The 19432-nt window shown below is 48.8% G+C and overlaps 1 protein-coding gene and 1 non-coding gene across 2 annotated transcripts; one reads left to right on the top strand and one right to left on the bottom strand.

Moving 5' to 3' along the window:
- Positions 1–1280: 1280 nt before the first annotated feature.
- On the bottom strand, positions 1281–1353 carry TRNAA-UGC (transfer RNA alanine (anticodon UGC)). The gene has a single exon. It is a non-coding gene; the product is annotated as a tRNA-Ala (tRNA).
- A 9592-nt stretch (positions 1354–10945) lies between these two features.
- Positions 10946–19199, top strand: VPS18 (VPS18 core subunit of CORVET and HOPS complexes). The gene is made up of 5 exons (XM_067743479.1): positions 10946–11425; positions 12421–12562; positions 14729–14820; positions 14952–16822; positions 17855–19199. Exons 1-5 carry the CDS (start codon positions 11335–11337, stop codon positions 18578–18580), a joined length of 2922 nt encoding a protein of 973 aa, XP_067599580.1. The 5' UTR covers positions 10946–11334; the 3' UTR covers positions 18581–19199.
- Positions 19200–19432: the final 233 nt, after the last annotated feature.

Below are 19432 nucleotides of genomic sequence, written 5' to 3' on the forward strand. Positions count from 1 at the left end.
ATAAGGTAGATTCGGAATTTCTTCTTCTGTGACCCAGATAGGGAACACAAAAAGTCATCATTCTAATACACTGGTATTGTTATTATCTTTATAGGTGAGGAAACTGAGTCTCCATTGAAGTTAAGTGACTTGCCCAAGGCCTCACGGCTAAGACTGAGCCAGGATCGCAGAACCCCGTCTGTCGCCCCACCATCACCCCCGTTTCAGTCCTCCCCTTAAGAATGGTGGGCTATGGGGACTTCCCTGGTGGTCCAGCGGGTAAGACTCTGTGCTCCCAATGCAGGGGGCCCAGGTTTGATCCCTGGTCGGGGAACTAGATCCTGCATGCATGCCACAACTAAGAGTTCACATGCCGAGACGAAAATCAAGTGTGCCACAACTAAGACCCAGCGCAGCCTAAATAAATAAATAAATAAATCTTGAAAAAAATAAAAGAGTCATGGGCTACACCATCAATGGACATGGTTTAGGAAGACATGATATATGTATACACACACACGCACGCGTGCACACACACACACAATGGAATATTACTCAGCCATAAAAAAGAATGAAATATTGCCATTTGCAGCAGCAAATGGATGGACCTAGAGAATATTATACTTGGTGAAGTAAGTCAGACAAAGACAAATATTATTATGAAATCACTTATATGTGGAATCTAAAAAATAGTACAAATGAATCTATATACAAAACAGAAACAGACTTATGGACACAGAAAACAAACTTACAGTTACCAAAAAGGAAGGGGGGCAGGGATAAATTATGAGTATGGGATTAGCAGATACAAACTACTACACATAAAATAGATAAGCAACAAGGGTTTACTGTATAGCACAGGGAAATATATTCAATATCTTATAATAACCTATAATGGAAAATAATCTGAAGAAAAAAATATATAACTGAATCACTTTGCTGTACACCTGAAACTAACCCAATATTGTAAACCAACTATACTTCAATTTTTAAAAATACAAAAAAAAAAAAAGAATAATTATGGGCTACAAAGCATGCTATCTATTGTTTTATTATCTTTTGTCTTATAAACTCTAATATCCATTCTGACATTTGGGCAGAGATTTTTTGATTTTTTTAATTTTTATTTTTTGAAAAATATTTATTTATTTATTTTTCTGTCTATCTTGGTTGCACCAGGTCTTAGTTGTGGCATGCGGGATCTTTAGTTGCGGTGTGTGGACTCTTAGTTGGGGCATGTGGAATTCCTCTTAGTTGCGGCATGCAGACTCTCTTAGGTGCAGCATGCATGTGGGATCTAGCTCCCCAGCCAGGGATCGAACCCAGGACCCCTGCATTGCAAACGCAGAGTCTTACCCACTGGACCACCAGGGAAGTCCCGTGGGCAGAGATCTTTTTAAAATTTGATATCGCAATCAACTCATTTACATCTAAAATGCACCCATTTTAAGCGTATAATTTAATGAGTTTTGACCAATGTATCCACCTACATAATCAACACCACCACAATCAATATACAAAACATTTCCATCTCCCCTAAAAAGTTCCTTCTTGCTCCTTTCTAGCCAATCCTCCACCCCCATGCCAGGTCCTAGGCAAACACTGATCAGCTTTCTGTTGCTAAGGTTTAGTTTTTGCGTTTTAGAATTTCAAATAAACAGAAACGTGCTCTGTGTACTCTCTTATGTCTCACTTCTTACACTCAGCCCGTTTTTGAGTTTCATTCATGCTTTTGTATGTAAGGCTAGTTTGTTCTTTTTTTTATTGCTGAATAGTATTCCAGTGTATGGATGTACCACTATTTGTTTATTCTCTTATTGATAGACATTTTTAAAATAAATTTATTTTATTTATTTATTTTTGGCTGCGTTGGGTCTTCATTGCTGTGCGCAGGCTTCTCATTGCAGTGGCTTTTCTTGTTGCAGGACATGGGTTCTAGGCACGAGGGCTTCAGTAGTTGTGGCACACAGGCTTAGTTGCTCTGCGGCATGTGGGATCTTCCCAGATCAGGGATCAAACCCATGTCCCCTGCATTGGCAGGCGGATTCTTAACCACTGCACCACCAGGGAAGTCCCTCTTATTGATAGACATTTGAGTTGTTTCCAGTTTGGGGCTATTATGAATAAAGCTGCTATAGACATTCGTGTCCAAATCTTCGTGTGGACTATGTTTTCTTTCTCTCAGGTAAATACCCAGGTATGGAACTGCTGGGTCATAAAGTCAGTGCATGTTAAGTGGCTGTGAGTCATCACACCACTTTATATTCCCACCAGCAATGGGTTCCAGTTGCTTCACAGCTTCACAACACTACATATTAGTGGTCTTTTTGAACAGTTTGGATTTTACTGTTGTTGTTGTGTTGTTACTCTTGTTCTTAATGTAAAAATCTCATTACTTTTAAAAGTCTGAAAACAGTTTCTGCAAGAGGCCACGTGGATGAGTACAGAGGCAAGTTTTATTCAGACATATGCAGTGTGATGGCATGATGTAAATGCACATTAACGTGTCAAGTCATGCATTAACTCAGCAGGCACTTCCCAAGTACTTACAGTGTCAGGTCTTATGATCTAAAAGGTTGGAGACAGGATGAGGGCTGGTTGTTAGATTTTATTGGGTTTCGCATAATCAGAGAAGGCTTCCTGGCTGAGGCATCTTTTGAAATGTATCCTAGACTAAGGGATAGATAAGGAGCATAGAAACTGGCTTGGAGGCAGTGCCCTGAAAACCATTATTCCCTGGGTGCTGTCCCCAGGTGTCTCTAAATGGACTGTGAGAAGGGTTTGGCTTTCAGAGAACTACAGACTGTTAGAGATGGTCTAGTTCTACCCTCACCAGTTACAGTTGAGGAAATACAAGGAGTTCAGAGGGGCCAGGTGACTTGTTCAGCAGCATCTGGCTGAGTTAGCTTCCATATCCTGAGAAGAAGGGGGTCTGGAGAAACAGCCCGGGAGGGTGGTGGGGAGGGCAACTGCCAGCCTGGGAGGGGCTCCTGGAAAGGTGGTGCTGGTCCAAAGCATGCACCCCACCCAGACTCCCTAGAAGTGTATAAAACTGTAGGTACTGACAACTAAAACTTTTCATCTTAAGACCACATAGCTGCAGAGAACGCCACTTGTAGCATACTGTGAATAGTAATGCTTAAATAAAACTATGACCTCATTCTTTTACATATACACATTGGAATCTAAAATACCAAAGGAGTTTGATATTCTAACACATCCATTTAAAATAATGTGAACAAGCTCTCCTTTAACAGTTGGAAAGTTTATGTTATTTATTTTCTCTTTCAGTGCTCCCAATCTTACTGTAACGTATGTTATGACTGAAAGTTTTATTGGTACCTTATCCTAATTGGGTATAATTAGTATATACATTTTTTAACGTTATAATGTTATATATCTGGTGACTTTGAGGCTCTAAGTCTTAACATTGTTTTCCTTTGAATTAAATTATCATTATAATTATTCAACTCATCAAAACATAAATATATTACACATTTTGATATAGTTACACATATAAAGTAAAATTATACAAGAAATACATTTTTTTTTTTTTTTTTGCCGTATGCTGGCCTCTCACTGTTGTGGCCTCTCCCGTTGCGGAGCACAGGCTCCAGACGCGCAGGCTCAGCGGCCATGGCTCACGGGCCCAGCCGCTCTGCGGCATGTGGGATCTTCCCGGACCGGGGCACGAACCCGCATCCCCTGCATCGGCAGGCAGACTCTCAACCACTGCGCTACCAGGGAAGCCCAAGAAATACATTTTTTGATGAGATGCATCAGGCTCTTTTGGTTTTGTTTTCAATCAGTTTATGCATTCATGGATAGAATGCTTGAATGCGACAAAGTTCAGCATCAATTCTCTTACGTTTTTGTTTTGTTTAATGTAAGTGCAGAGAAATCTTGTTCACAAACATCTTTAGACGGGAATGGAAGGAGGTTTGGTATAGCAATATTACTTGATTATTTGACTCCCTTCCAAATTATATGCCAAAAATATTAGCAATTATTTTTAGTGATGTTTTATTTATTTATTTATTTTGGCTGTGTTGGGTCTTCGTTGCTGCGCGCAGGGCTTTCTCTAGTTGTGGCTAGCGGGTGCTACTCTTCATTGCGGTGCGTGGGCTTCTTGTTGCAGTGGCTTCTCTTGTTACAGAGCACCGACTCTAGGTGCGCCTGCTTCAGCAGTTGTGGTTCGCGGGCTTCAGTAGCTGTGGCTTGCGGGCTCCAGAGCGCAGGCTCGGTAGTTGTGGCTCGCGGGCTCTAGAGTGCAGGCTCAGTTGTAGCACACGGGCTTAGTTGCTCCGCGGCATGTGGGATCTTCCCAGACCAGGGCTCAAACCCGTGTCCCCTGCATTGGCAGGCGGATTCTTAACCACTGTACCACCAGGGAAGTCCCTGTTAGCAATTTTTTTTCAATTAACTAAAGTTTGATTAGGTTCTCAAATCGTATTCGAATTAGCGAATTAGAAACCGTTCGATGTTTTCTTGTCACTTGGTCTTTATTCTCTTTGTGGGAACACCAACAATAATTCCAGTAGTCTCTTTGCTGGGCTCCTGGAAGATTTTTATGCCCTGAAGCAATGTACCATGGGGTGGAGTGGTTTCCAAGTGGATAAGACCTTGCTCCCAGGGGCCGTCTCCTGATGGTCACTTTTGGCCCAGGGAAACTCTGGACACTTATTCCCTTAAAACTATTTGGTGTGCTCTCCTTGGGACCTGTGAACCCCAGTGTGAGGACCGCTGACCTGAGGATGCCTTCCATACCCCTAAGGACCTGTGAACTCCAGTTTAGGACCACTGACCTGAGGATGCCTTCATTTCCCACCTAGAGAGGTGAAAAAAGTGTCCTATCCCCTCTCACCCAGTGGCTTCTCTGGGGTCTTCACAACCCTGGAAGGTGGTGGGAAGAAAGAGGGCAGGCTGAGTCTATACATGCCTTGGGCAGGGCTTTGTCACTCAGTGAGAGAAGGAATGACAGTAACAGGGAGGGGAGAAGGCTTTTTGAGAAATGGGACTATTTTAGGTAGATTTGGAAACATCTGGAAGGGAATCAAACAGGAAGAAGAAGAAATTTACCTCTTACAAAGGGTTGTAAAGAGGTGTTCTGAGTGAGCCAAGGACCTTCTTTCTTTCAGCATATTTTAGCAGAAGCCAACAATGTGCCAGCCCTGTGGCAGGAGGAGGTCTGCAAGTCACCTGTCACTGCCTTCAGCGAGCTTATACTGTACACAGTTGGCCCAGGGAGGGGGAGGGAAGGGAAAAGAGTGGGAGGGGGAGGAAGAAGAGGGGGGAGGGGAAGGAGGGGATTGAGGAAGAGGAGAGAGAGGTTGTGGGGGAGAAGAGAGGGAGAGAGAAAGAAAGAGAGAGAGTTGTTCTAGGTAGTTGTAATGCAGGGAGATCATAATGTGGGGTGATCAGCACAGAGGGCTGAGGGAGGGGCCCTGATCAGGAGGGAGGGGCCCTGATCAGGAGGGGCCCTGATCCTGGCAAGGGGAGGGGTACCAGGGAAGAAGCCAGTCTGGAGGGAGCAAACACCTAAAACCAAATACTCAGGTGTCTGGAGGGGTGGGGTGCATTTAGGGAATATCCTTAGATCAGCACTGAGAGATAAGAACAGACCTGATGAGGAGTTTAACTGGGTATGAGGCAAAGGACTGCTCTGTTTCCTTAATAAGTCTTACAGCTCTCCCTCTCTCTCTCTCTCTCTCTCTATATATATATATATACACACACACATATATTTAATCATATATATGATTAAAATAAAAAATTAAATTTATAAACAAATCCATAAATCTCCCACACAGAAGAATTCCCAATGATTTGTACTTTACCCTCAAGTGAGCGTAAATCTCCACTCCTTAAGTCTCGTCTGTGCATAGTAACTTCCTTCCAAAGAGTACAGTCTGGAAAGGAGGGGAAGAGTAACTTCACAGTGGAGAAACCTGACAAACCTCAGTCAGGGGATCAAGGTCAACATCAACAGTGATAAGTCATGTTGATGATATGTACCCTTGATATGATGTGATGATAACGGTACTTTACCTCTCAAAAACCCCATAACCCCAGTCTAATCATGAAAAAAAGATATCAGACAAATTCCAATAGAGAGCATCCTACCTACCCAGTTTCCTCAAAATGGTCAAGGTCACCTAAAACAAGGAAAAGTCTGAAAAACTGCCACAGTCAAGAGGAGCCTAAGGAGACAATGATGACTAAATACAAGGTCATATCCTGGATGGGATACTGGAACAGAAAGAAGATATTAAGTAAAAACTAAGGAAATCTGAAGTATGGACTTTAGTTAAAAATAATGTATCAATTTTGGTTCACGAATTTTAACAAATGTACCATACTAATGGAAGATGTTTATAAGGGAAACGATGTGAAGTTTATGGAAACTCTCCATTATCTTCTCACTTTTTCTATAAATGTAAAAACGTTCCAAAAAAACAAAGTCTCAACAACAACAACGACAACAACAAAATCTCTTTTAAAAAAACTAATTACTGGGCTTCCCTGGTGGCGCAGTGGTTAAGAATCCACCTGCCGATGCAGGGGACACGGGTTCGAGCCCTGGTCCGGGAGGATCCCACATGCCGTGGAGCAACTAAGCCTGTGTGCCACAACTACTGAGGCTGAGCTCTAGAGCCCGTGCTCCACAACAAGAGAAGCCACTGCAATGAGAAGACCACGCACCGCAACCAAGTGTAGCTCCCTATCGCCGCAACTAGAGGAAGCCCCTACATAGCAACGAAGACCCAACGCAACCAGAAATAAATTTTTAAGAAAACAAAAACAAAAGAACTACTTTGCAGCAACATGGATGGACCTAGAGATTATCATACTAAGTTGACGTAAATCAGAGAAAGACAAGTATCACATGATACCAGTTATATGTGGAATCTAAAAAAATGATACAAATGAACTTACTTACAAAACAGAAACAGATTCACAGGCATAGAAAACAAATATATGGTTACCAAAGGGGAAATGTAGGGGGGAGGGAAAAATTAGGAATTTGGGATTAACATATACACACTACTATGTACTAAATAGATAAACAACAAGGACCTACTATATAGCACAGGGAACTCTACTCAATATATGGGAAAAGAATCTGAGAAAAAAATATGTATAACTGAATCACTTTGTTGTACAACCTGAAACTAACACAACATTGTAAACTGACTATACTTCAATAATAATAATAAAAAAAAACAGATCTACTATCAGCCTAAGGCTTCCTAGTCAGAAACAGTCTCAGATACTCTGAAGTAGAATAAAGAATGTAGACTATTTTTGGGGAATTCCCTGGTGGTCCAGTGATTAGGACTCCGGGGGCACAGGTTCAATCCCTGGTCAGGGAACTAAGATCCCACATGCCGCACAGCCAAAAAAAAAAAAAAAAAAAGAATGTAGACTGTTTTTCAATGAAAAGAAAAAACAAACTAATTACTCTCTTAAGTCAATTAAATCATTTCTTTCGGTCCAAGTCTTCATTCAGTCAACAATTACTACTATAGTTAACTTGTATTGAGCATTATCTAGCTTTAGGCAGGCACAGAGTGACTTACATAGTATCCTATAATACAATGCTACAAGGTAGATTTTTCTCCTTTTACAGATTAGAAACTGAAGCATGAGAAAGCTCATTCATGCAGTTGTTTAATAAACAGTTAGTGAATGCCTTACAGGTGCTGGGTCTCTTGGAGTAAATACCTGCAGGGGCCTCAAGTGCAACCATCCAGACTGAGCTCAAGCATATGACCTCTGCCCCCCCCCAACCCCACCCCCAGCTCCTCCTCCTCCCAAAGTTGTTACTGTACCATCTGCCAGGTGTCTCAAGAGCAGTCCTGCACTGGCCTCCTCCCTGGCCTCCCTCCCCCCAGTGTTTAACTTGACACTGAGCTCAGTGACCCTTCCTCAGAAATGTCTCCTCAGAGCTCATCCTCTCTGATGTGGACTCCACCCAAGCCTCCACCCATCTTTCCAGAACCCACATCAGATGGTTTCATCCCCAGCCAAAACCTTCTGATGGCCATTCAATAGCTTTCACAATGTAGCTCAACCAGTCCCATTTCTCCCACTGCCCTACTCCCAGTGCTCCAGCTCCCCCCACACCCACCTGCAACATCACACTATCTGCAGGTCTCTGCTCTTGGTTTTCTTGAGGCTTGCTTAATGCTTTCCCTTTTTTACCCTTGGACATCATACACGCACTTCAAGTCTTAACTCAAATTCATCAGCTTTCATACACCAGTGTTCTCCCTCCCTGGCCCAGCAGTCAGCCCTTACCTGTCTCATAGCAACTACCACATGGGTTTTGAGGGGTCAGAGCTGGTGGATCTGTATCTCCAGCTGTGAGTTCCCTAAGGCATCTCTGTATTCTGGTGCTCAGGAATGTCTGAGTTATTCCCCTCAGTCAGCTTCTGTTATGTAAAAGCAAAATGCCCATGTTTCATAATTAGGTGCCAGTAGAGATCGATGCAAGGAAAGCCATAGCAGTTATGAGGGAGAAGTTGTGGTCCAGAGAGGCTTCATGGAGATGGTGGACTTGAGAGTCCACTGTCAGATTAAAGCCACATTTAGAGTTTATCGAGCGCATGCTCTACGTTGGATTGTGCTATCGCAAGGAACTTTCACCTAGATCACCTCATTTACTCTTCAACACAGACCTACTAGGTATCATTATATCTATTTCTGTAGATGAGGAGACCAAAGCTAAGAGCATCAAATGCACACAATGTCACAGCTACTGAGTGACTGGGCAGGAACAAGAAGGCTGGTCTCTGACTCTTACTCCAAAGTCCAGCCTAACATTAAATAATGAGTATGTGGGGGGAAACTGCTGTAATCAACTCAACAGAGAGTATGTACTGAATCTGTAGCAAGCAAGGCCCACTTAGGCACCACCCCATACATTCCAGAGAGCAGTGGAACCAAGAGGGAGACTCTGGGGACAGTGAGGAGGTGGCTGGAAGGATTCTGTGTCCCTGAGACACCCCTCCTATGCTAACCACTCCATGCAGGGGGGACATTCTCTCTGCACAGTCCAGACCTGAGGATCCCGTTGTATACCCCTTCCCTCAGCTTGTACTGGCATCATGGAGAGTGTGGTGGTGAACCCTTCAGCATCTGCTTGGATTTGAATATTGCCTCCTGGCTTCCCCACTTCCTGGCCACATGACCTTGGACAAATTGCTCCACCATGTTGAATTTCAGTTGCCGGTTTCATAATGTGTGGAAAAGGGCAGTGCCTATTTCACAGCATTAGTGTGAAGATGAAATAACAATGAATATTAGGAACTTAGTGTGGTGCTTGGCACATCGTGGGTTACTCAGAAAAGGTATTTCTGGTTATTTGACCTCTGTCTGGACCTATCTGTATTTCCCTAAATGCAGCCGGCAGGTGATCTGGGGTGGAGCCTTACAAACTAGCAGCCCCCAACCTGGGATCACTATTCCCAAGGCGGAAAACTCCCTACCTCCCAGCTCGGGCACCCTCCCTCTTGGGACCTAGCCTGCCGCGCAGCGCCTCTGGCGGTACAGCCGCGTCGTGGCCGCAGGTTTCGGGCAGGAGAAGCCGACCCGGGAGCAGCGAGAAGTTATTTTGGCCCACGAACCAGGCCGGGGCCACTGCAGGCCCAGAGAGCCTTCTCTGAGGGCTGGTGAGGGTCCAGTCCTCTGCGCCTACCAGGAAAGTTCGGCAAGAAAAGCATAACCACACAATGTACGGTGCACACCTGGACGCTTTTGAGAATACAGGAGGCGCGCTTAGTCATTACTCTCAGGCTACCAGTTAAAGCCAGGACACCGGTGACCCTGGCCTAGAGCCTTCACTTTAGCAAGGTAGCAAGGCCCATGGGCCCCAGAAAGGAACAGACGCTGTCTGGGTCGCCTAGGCCGGTGGAAGAGAGAAACCCAACAGCAGTTGCACCCAAACTCTCGCAGTTCCGCCTCTCTGGATTCCCCACCCGCCTCCAACATCTCTTGTCTCTCGTTCCTGCCAGGCTTTTCAGGCATTTCTTACCCGCTCCTGCGTGCTCCCACAGCGCTGTGGCCATGTTCCTGGGTACACGTCACGAGCATGGCTTCCTGCTGGCCAAGCCACCAGCTCTGCCACTTTCTGGACCTGGTGGGCCCCTGGATGTGGGAGAAGAGAGGCCAGTGCCTTGTGAAGGTAGGATTATGATGGCGATTAGATTGAAGAACGGGAGGTTCTCTTGGGGACCTAGGGCAACGGGCTGTTTATTTATTTATTTTAAAAAGTTATTTATTTTATTTTTAAAAAATTTTGGCAGCACTGGGTCTTTGTTGCTGTGCACAGGCTTTCTCTAGTTGCCGCAATTGGGGGCTACTCTTCCTGCAGTGCGCAGGCTTCTTATTGTGGTGGCTTCCCTTGTTGCAGAGCACGGGCTCTAGAGCGCAGGCTCAGTAGTTGTGGCGCATGAGCTTAGTTGCTCTGTGGCATGTGGGATCTTGCCGGACCAGGGCTCGAACCTGTGTCCCCTGCGTTGGCAGGCAGATTCTTAACCACTGCGCAACCAGGGATGTCCCCAACGGGCTGTTTTAAAAGGTGGGAGCGGGAGCTGGACAGAGGCTGAGCAGTCTTCTGAGGGAGGGAAGCCTGGGCCTGAAAGGTGCTGGGGACCCGCTCCTTGTCTGGGGGTAGATTGCGCTGGGCGGGTGGGGGAAGGGGGTTTGAGAAAGCTGGGATTGCCTCCTGGTGTCAAAGCCTGGAACTGCAGCAGGGTCCAGAGGGGCCTGTGTTCAGCGGGGCCCGCCCACCACCCAGCTGGTCTACAGCTCGGACATGTGCAACGCTCCCCCACCCGACTTCCCTCGAGAGCGGGATAGGCCTTGCCCAGCCCCCCCACACCACCACCACCCCAGCCCCGCCCTCCCGCCGCAGTCCTCACCTCATCTCCCAGGGGCCGGGCTCGCGACTTCTCTGCGGGAGCAAACGCGGGCTTCTGAGAACCCGGAAGTGACGTTAAAGGCGCGCGTCCCGGGGGCGGGAGTCAGCTGAGCTGCTCGGGGGAGGTTGGGATCACCTGAGATCGGCTAGGGGGAGCCGGTGGTCTCCTGGGGGCGGGAGTTGGGTGCAGTACTGCGCCAGATTCAAGGGGGAGAGCTCCCTGGTCTTCTCGCTCTATAAGGCGAGAGTGAGAAGATCCTCAGGATTTTAAAGAGGAGGAGTCGGCGGCGGCGGCGGCGGATTGCCAGGATCTGTCAGATCCCTGTCGAGGCTGGGGAGTCGCAGCTTCCAATCCGGGGAGACGGGGATCCCTGGGGGGAGCCCTGTTGTAATCCCTGGGCCCAAGACGGAGGACCCACAGGCCGGGCACCATGGCGTCTATCCTGGATGAATACGAGGACTCCCTCTCCCGCTCGGCCGTCTTGCAGCCCGGCTGCCCCAGCGTCGGCATCCCCCACTCGGGTAAGGGAAGTGAGGGCGCCGCTGCACCTCTTAGCTCTCCTGGCATCTGCAAGAGAGGAGCGGAGGGGTTGGCTCCAGGAGCTCGGGTTCACCTCCTGGACGTGCAGTCTGGGTCTAGGCCCTTGATTCTCCTCAGGCACTTATGGCCCCCAGCTGATCGAAGATTGAAAGAGCAGCAAGAGCAGCCGCGTGATCTAGGCCCTGCCACTAGGGTCCTTCTAAGAGGGAACTGGAACTCAGATAAGGAAGTGTCTTGCTTACAGGGCCGCAGTTGGGAAAACTGAGAATAGGCTCAGATGAGAATAGGCTCAGATGAGAATAGGCTTCATCTGATTCAGTGTTTTTCCCACCAGGCCCCTTCTGGAGGTGGGAGGAAAAGAGTGGGCAAAGAACTGGTGAAATGGGAATGTTGTAGGGGAAGGAGGGATGGTCCTAGAGGGAACTTTGTCACTGAACAGGGGAAAATGAAGTACTTTAGGCTTTTGCTAGAGCTGTGTGCATCTGGGCGTTGAGGGGAAGTTTTTGCAGCAGTTTGTTAACCAACTGATTGGAAGGATTCCCCAAGGATCCCTCCGCCCTCATTCTTCTGGAGACTCACTGAGAGTATTACTGCATGGGCAAGGAGGAGGGGAGAGAGCGGAACTAGACTACTTTAGTTGAGCTGGGATTGCTTGGCCAAAGATTGATAAGGGAGAACACCCAACCCTTCCCCGCCCACCACATTACCACTGGGAGCAGGTATATCATGGTGTAACAGCATCCCAAGGGTTCGAAGAATCAACCCCTCACTGCTTTCAGAGATGTGGGAAGAGCCCAGAACCCCTAATGTAGCCTAGGACTAATGTAGAGGTGATTAGCAAACTGCTTGATATATTGGTATTCAAGTGCTGGCTAACCAAGGTCCCGGGGTAGCAATATGTTGGGAAGGTGGAGAGGAATATGTTGCCCTTCCTCCCTCTGTTCCATAGCTAACCTTTCCTTGGCTCCTCACCTAGGATATGTGAATGCCCAGCTAGAGAAGGAAGTGCCCATTTTCACGAGGCAGCGCATTGACTTTACCCCTTCTGAGCGTATCACCAGTCTTGTCGTCTCCTGCAATCAGCTCTGCATGAGCCTGGGCAAGGATACACTACTCCGGTAAGTGAGGACCCAAAAGGTTTAGGAGTAGGGAGTGGATTGTTGGTATTTTGGAACTACTGACTGACCGGGCCTTTTTTCCACTCTGGGCAGGTTAAACAGTGGATTTGGAATGTTCAGGAAATATCCTATCCCTTCCTAAAGAGAACCAGTAGCATAGTAGACCCGGACTCTGAGCTCAGCTCTCCCACTTAACAGGGATGGAAAGTCACCCAGTCTTTCTGAACACGTCCCTTCATCTGTTAAAGATAGTACCAACCCACAAGTTAGTCATGTAGATAAGCGAAACAGTCTAGAGTCCTGAAATAAATCCACTATAAATGGAAATAAAATATCTCAATAAAACTGGAAATAAATAGTATAAGTAAATGGAACTAATATATGACAAAGGTGTCAGCAAAATTGTTTATCTATCCAGAATAACCATCTGGGATGAAACAGAGCTAAACCTCTGTATCATAAAAATGAATTCTAAGTGGAATAATTATTTGAATATAAAAAATAGTGTGAATGTTAAAAGAATATTTAATAAATTTCAATGTTCTTGGGCTGAAGAGAGACCTTCTTACTCAAGCTAGAAAATCCAGAATCCACAAGGGAAAAGGTAGATAGATTTGACCACATAGTGATTGCTGTTATGACAGAATAAAAATAAAACATATGAAGCAGGTCAGGACAAAAGATGGTGGGAAAATAATGTTTTTCCACATATGACTGAAGATTTACATTCCTGTTCCTTAAAAAGCCCTTAGAAATTAATAAGAAAAAGACAGTCCAGGGAATTCCCTTGTGGTCCAGTGGTTAGGACTTGGCGCTTTCACTGCTGGGGCCCAGGTTCAGTCCCTGGTTGGGGAACTAAGATCCCGCAAGCTGTGAGGTGCAGCCAAAAAAAAAAAAAAAAATGAAAAAAGACGGTTCAATAGAAAAGGGAGGGTAAACAAGATAAACAAGCAGTTCACAGAAGAGGAACTACAAATTTTCCAGTAAACACCTGAAAATAATTTTCAGCCTGTGGGAAATGCAAATCAAAATCACAGTAAGAGACCATTTTTTTCAACCTATCAGATAAGCAAAAATTTTAAACAGTAATATATGATGCTGGTGAAGATACACAGAGATGGACTCTCATACATTACTGGAAAGAGTATAAATTGCCACAGTCTTTTGGAAAAATAATCTGGCAATGTCTGTTAAACACTGAAATATCTATAACTTTGACCTGGCAGTCCCACTTTGGGGAATACATACCACAGAAAGAAAAGTACCAGTTTACAAAGGTATAGATACAAGGATGTTGATTCCAGCAGTATTTGTGGTAGGAAAAACTGGACCCAAGCTGCATATCCATCAATAGGAAAACGATTAAGTTATAGTTCACCCATAAAAGGGAATATTATGCAGTTATTAAAACAATGAGTTAGCTGTATCTGTTGACCCAGTGGGATGTTCATGAAATATCATTAAGTGAGAAAAGCAAATTATAAATTAATATGCATACACACACATATATACAATGTGAAAACATTTTTGTAAAAACTGATAAAATAAGCTTGTTTATATTATGAACATGGAGAAAGATGTTAACATCAGTTTTTTCCATTGGGAGTAATAGGAGTTTGGGAAGAAAATCATTAACTTTTTCTTCATACACTGTTGTATTGATTCTTTAGTTAGAATGAGCATATAATTTGAAAAGAATTTCATAAGGAAATACCTTAAATAGGAAATAATCTTAAGGGAGCACTCCTCAAGGTTATTGTGAAGGTTAATTGAGGTCATACTAGCTCAAGCTCTTGGCATGGTGCTTGGTATATAGAAAGTGCTCAGTAACCATTAGCTACTATTTGTTGTTCCCTTTTTACCCCGGCATTCTGGGATACCCCTGCCTATCTTCCTAGATGCACTGGAGGTATGTTGAGCAGAAGGAAAAGACTTCTGCTTAGTGACTTCTCAGAATGAAGTGGGGGTGTTCTCAGAGCTGAGCGTTCTTAAGGAGGACCCCACATGTGTTTCAGAGTTCCCTTGGGATTGTAGTCAGAATTTTGTGTGTCTATGTAGATTTCAGGGAAGAAAGGCTGTGCCTTTCATCAGATTATAAAGAGGTCTGTGATTCAACAGAAGGATCTGCCCTTCTCTGGAGTGAGGCTGTGACTCTTGTCCCAACAGCATTGACTTAGGCAAAGCAAATGAACCCAACCACATGGAGCTGGGGCGCAAGGATGATGCCAAAGTTCACAAGATGTTCCTGGACCCTACTGGTAAGTGGTGGTAGAGTTCTGAGATGGGGAGTAGGGGGTGGGGGATGTTGAGGGTAGGTCACTGCCTGGGTGGGTGGGATCTGAGGGTGGGAATAGCATCCTCTAGGGTGCCATGCTCTCCCCCACTCCAGGCTCTCACCTGCTGATTGCTCTGAGCAGCACTGAGGTCCTCTACGTGAACCGTAATGGACAGAAAGTTCGGCCCCTGGCACGCTGGAAGGGGCAGCTGGTGGAGAGTGTGGGCTGGAACAAGGCCCTGGGTACTGAGAGCAGCACAGGCCCCATCCTGGTCGGCACTGCCCAAGGTCAGATCTTTGAAGCAGAGCTCTCGGCCAGCGAGGGTGGGCTTTTCGGCCCTGCCCCGGATCTCTACTTCCGTCCGTTGTATGTGCTAAACGAAGAAGGGGGCCCAGCACCTGTGTGCTCCCTCGAGGCGGAGCGGGGCCCTGAAGGGCGTGGGTTTGTCATCGCCACCACTCGGCAGCGCCTCTTCCAGTTCATAGGCCGAGCAGCCGAGGGAGCTGAGGCCCAGGGCTTCTCAGGGCTCTTTGCTGCCTACACTGACCACCCACCCCCATTCCGTGAGTTCCCCAGCAGTCTGGGCTACAGTGAGTTGGCCTTCTACACCCCCAAGTTGCGCTCTGCGCCCCGGGCCTTCGCTTGGATGATGGGGGATGGCGTGTTGTATGGCTCGTTGGACTGCGGGCGTCCCGACTCCCTGCTGAGCGAGGAGCGGGTCTGGGAGTACCCAGAGGGGGTGGGTCCTGGGGCCAGCCCACCCCTGGCCATCGTCCTGACCCAGTTCCACTTCCTGCTGCTGCTGGCGGACCGGGTGGAGGCGGTGTGCACGCTGACGGGGCAGGTGGTGCTGCGGGACCACTTCCTGGAGAAGTTTGGGCCGCTGAAGCACATGGTGAAGGACTCCTCCACAGGCCACCTGTGGGCCCACACCGAGCGGGCCGTCTTCCGCTACCAGGTACAGCGGGAGGCCCGGGATGTCTGGCGCACCTACCTGGACATGAACCGCTTCGACCTGGCCAAAGAGTATTGTCGAGAGCGGCCTGACTGCCTGGACACGGTCCTGGCCCGGGAGGCCGACTTCTGCTTCCGCCAGCATCGTTACCTGGAGAGTGCCCGCTGCTACGCCCTGACTCAGAGCTACTTTGAGGAGATTGCCCTCAAGTTCTTGGAGGCCCACCAGGAGGAGGCGCTGGCCGAGTTCCTGCAGCGAAAACTGGCCAGTTTGAAGCCTGCTGAGCGCACCCAGGCCACGCTGCTTACCGCCTGGCTGACGGAGCTCTACCTGAGCCGACTCGGGGCCCTGCAGGGTGACCCTGAGGCCCTGAACCTCTACCGGGAAACCCGGGAGCGTTTCCGCGCCTTCCTAAGCAGCCCCCGCCACAAGGAGTGGCTCTTCGCCAGCCGGGCCTCCATCCACGAGCTGCTTGCCAGCCACGGGGACACAGAGCACATGGTATACTTCGCTGTGATCATGCAGGACTACGAGCGCGTGGTGGCATACCACTGCCAGCATGAGGCCTACGAGGAGGCCCTGGCTGTGCTGGCCCGCCACCGTGACCCCCAGCTCTTCTACAAGTTCTCACCCATCCTCATCCGTCACATCCCTCGCCAGCTGGTGGACGCCTGGATTGAGCTGGGCAGCCGGCTGGATGCCCGGCAGCTCATCCCTGCCCTGGTGAACTATAGCCAGGGTGGCGAGGCCCAGCAGGTGAGCCAGGCCATCCGCTACATGGAGTTCTGCGTGAATGTACTGGGCGAGACTGAGCAGGCCATTCACAATTACCTGCTGTCGCTCTATGCCCGAGGCCAGCCAGCCTCGCTGCTGGCCTACCTCGAGCAGGCTGGGGCCAGCCCACACCGGGTACATTATGACCTCAAGTACGCGCTGCGGCTCTGTGCTGAGCATGGCCACCACCATGCTTGCGTCCATGTCTACAAGGTCCTGGAGCTGTATGAGGAGGCTGTGGACCTGGCCCTGCAGGTGAGCCAATGAGCCTTGACCCTGTCCAGGAGAGGGGCCTGGAGAGCAGTAGCTTCAGGTGCTGCAGGGTCAGAGGGACACTGTGGCTAGGGGGTGCTGGCTTCTCTCCCAGATAGCAACTGTAGTATAGAGGTTAAGAACACAGACTCAAGTCAGGGTTTGAATTCTGGTTCTGCCTCTTACTAAGCTGTGTGACCTCAGGCTGGTTTCTGAACCTCTCTTTGCGTCAGATTATTCAGACACAAAATGGGGATGATGTTATAGTACTTCCCTCACAGGTAAATTCTGCATACCTGCTAGCCACAATTGCAGAAGGGGAAAGTGCTGAGTTGCATTGCTCAAATCATGAATTGTCACCTGCGTAGGATCGTGTGAAGTGCTATTTAAAATTCGAGGGGGTGCTTCCCTGGTGGCGCAGTGGTTGAGAGTCTGCCTGCCGATGCAGGGGACATGGGTTCATGCCCCGGTCTGGGAAGATCCCACATGCCGCGGAGCGGCTGGGCCCGTGAGCCATGGCCGCTGAGCCTGCGCGTCCGGAGCCTGTGCTCCACAGTGGGAGAGGCCACAACAGTGAGAGGCCCGCGTACCGCAAAAAATAAATAAATAAAATTCGAGGGAATTCCCTGGTGGTCCAGTGGTTAGAACTCTGCACTTTCACTACGAAGGGCGTGGGTTTGATCCCTGGTTGGGGAACTAAGATCCCGCAAGCCACGCAACGAGGCCAAAAAAAAATAGGAATTCCTGGGTCTGAACCCAGGACTTACTGAATCAAAATGTCTGTGGGGGGGGGCCCAGAAATCTGTATTTTGGATGTGCTCCCCAGGTGATTTGTAAATTCACTAAAATTGCAGGCCCACCATCATAAGTAGCGTTTGTGTAGCTCTGACAGAGGCAGGCCCATTACTGAGACAGGTTCCTTCCCAGCCCCGAGGAGCCCCGTCTCACTTGTTGCCTGGAGTGCTGGGCCTCTGTCTTTCCCACAGACCCTGTCCTGAGTGGGACCTGACCCTAACGCTCTCAGCCTCCCCACAGGTGGACGTGGACCTGGCCAAGCAGTGTGCTGACCTGCCCGAGGAAGATGAGGAGCTACGCAAGAAGCTGTGGCTGAAGATTGCTCGGCATGTGGTGCAGGAGGAGGAGGATGTGCAGACGGCCATGGCCTGCCTGGCCAGCTGCCCCCTGCTCAAGATCGAGGACGTGCTGCCTTTCTTCCCTGACTTCGTCACCATCGACCACTTCAAGGAGGCGATCTGCAGCTCGCTGAAGGCTTACAACCACCACATCCAAGAGCTGCAGCGGGAGATGGAAGAGGCCACAGCCAGCGCCCAGCGCATCCGGCGAGACCTGCAGGAGCTGCGGGGCCGCTATGGCACCGTGGAGCCCCAGGACAAATGTGCCACCTGCGACTTCCCCCTGCTCAACCGCCCTTTTTACCTCTTCCTCTGTGGCCACATGTTCCACGCTGACTGCCTGCTGCAGGCCGTGCGGCCTGGCCTGCCGGCCTACAAGCAGGCTCGGCTCGAGGAGCTACAGCGAAAGCTGGGCGCTGCTCCACCCCCTGCCAAGGGCTCTGCCCGGGCTAAGGAGGCCGAGGGGGGCGCTGCCACCGGGGGGCCCAGCCGGGAACAGCTCAAGGCTGACCTGGATGAACTGGTGGCCGCTGAGTGCGTGTACTGTGGGGAGCTGATGATCCGCTCTATTGACCGGCCCTTCATCGACCCCCAGCGCTACGAGGAGGAGCACCTCAGTTGGTTGTAGGAATGTGTCAACCCCGATAGGCGGGCAGGCGGTTGGGGGCTGTCCCTTCTTGGGAAGGCCACAGCATCATCTGTCCTTGGTCTCCTGGAGGCTGCTGGGCTGGGACTGTGGTGGGGGGAGCAGAATCATAGCTGTTGTCCTCGAGGGGTGAGCTACGAGTGCATTCTGCCAGCTGCCCGTGCTGTTCTTCAGGGCTGCCTTAGAGCTGCTGTTTTGCTAGGCCGTCAGCCTGCTTCCCAACGGAGGGCCTTAGCCTGGAGAAGTCAGAATTCTGACCCCATTACCATTCCCCCTGCGCCTAACAGCTCTTTCTTCCTTTTCCCTCCTCACACACATCATGTTCTCTTTCTGGAGCACTACCTACCATTATTCCTTTTCACTCTGTGGCTCTTCTCCCTCAGAAGCCCTCTCTTCTGTCGGCTTCTAGGTCCCACAGGTGAAAAGACAACCCCTCCAAGTCCTGGGCATGGGGTGGGGGGAAAGGTGGTGCTGATGGTGGGCATGCTCTTGTGCACACTGTCTGGGGCTCCAGTGTGAGGGGTACCCTGGGGCAGAGGGCCTCACGGAGGACAGTGGGAGTTGCTGATGGGGTGGAGAGCATTAAACTGTCTGCACTGGTGACTGTGGAGTTGATGGCTTTGTGTTGATGCTGGGCAGAGTGGTGTGTGAGTGATCTCCAAGAGGGGCTAGGGTGTCACGGGGAAGCTGCCAGGGCCCTGCATGTTCAAGCCTTGGCCCTTGCTCCTTTTCCTGGAGATGTGACAGGATGATTTTGCCATTTTCTGCTCACTTCTTTGCCTTCCACTGTATCCGTTCTGACTCCAGGCTTCTGTTGGTAATTAGGGCCCACCT

The sequence above is a fragment of the Pseudorca crassidens genome, chromosome 1, assembly GCF_039906515.1.
Source record: "Pseudorca crassidens isolate mPseCra1 chromosome 1, mPseCra1.hap1, whole genome shotgun sequence".
In the NCBI taxonomy this organism is placed as follows: Eukaryota; Metazoa; Chordata; class Mammalia; order Artiodactyla; family Delphinidae; genus Pseudorca; species Pseudorca crassidens.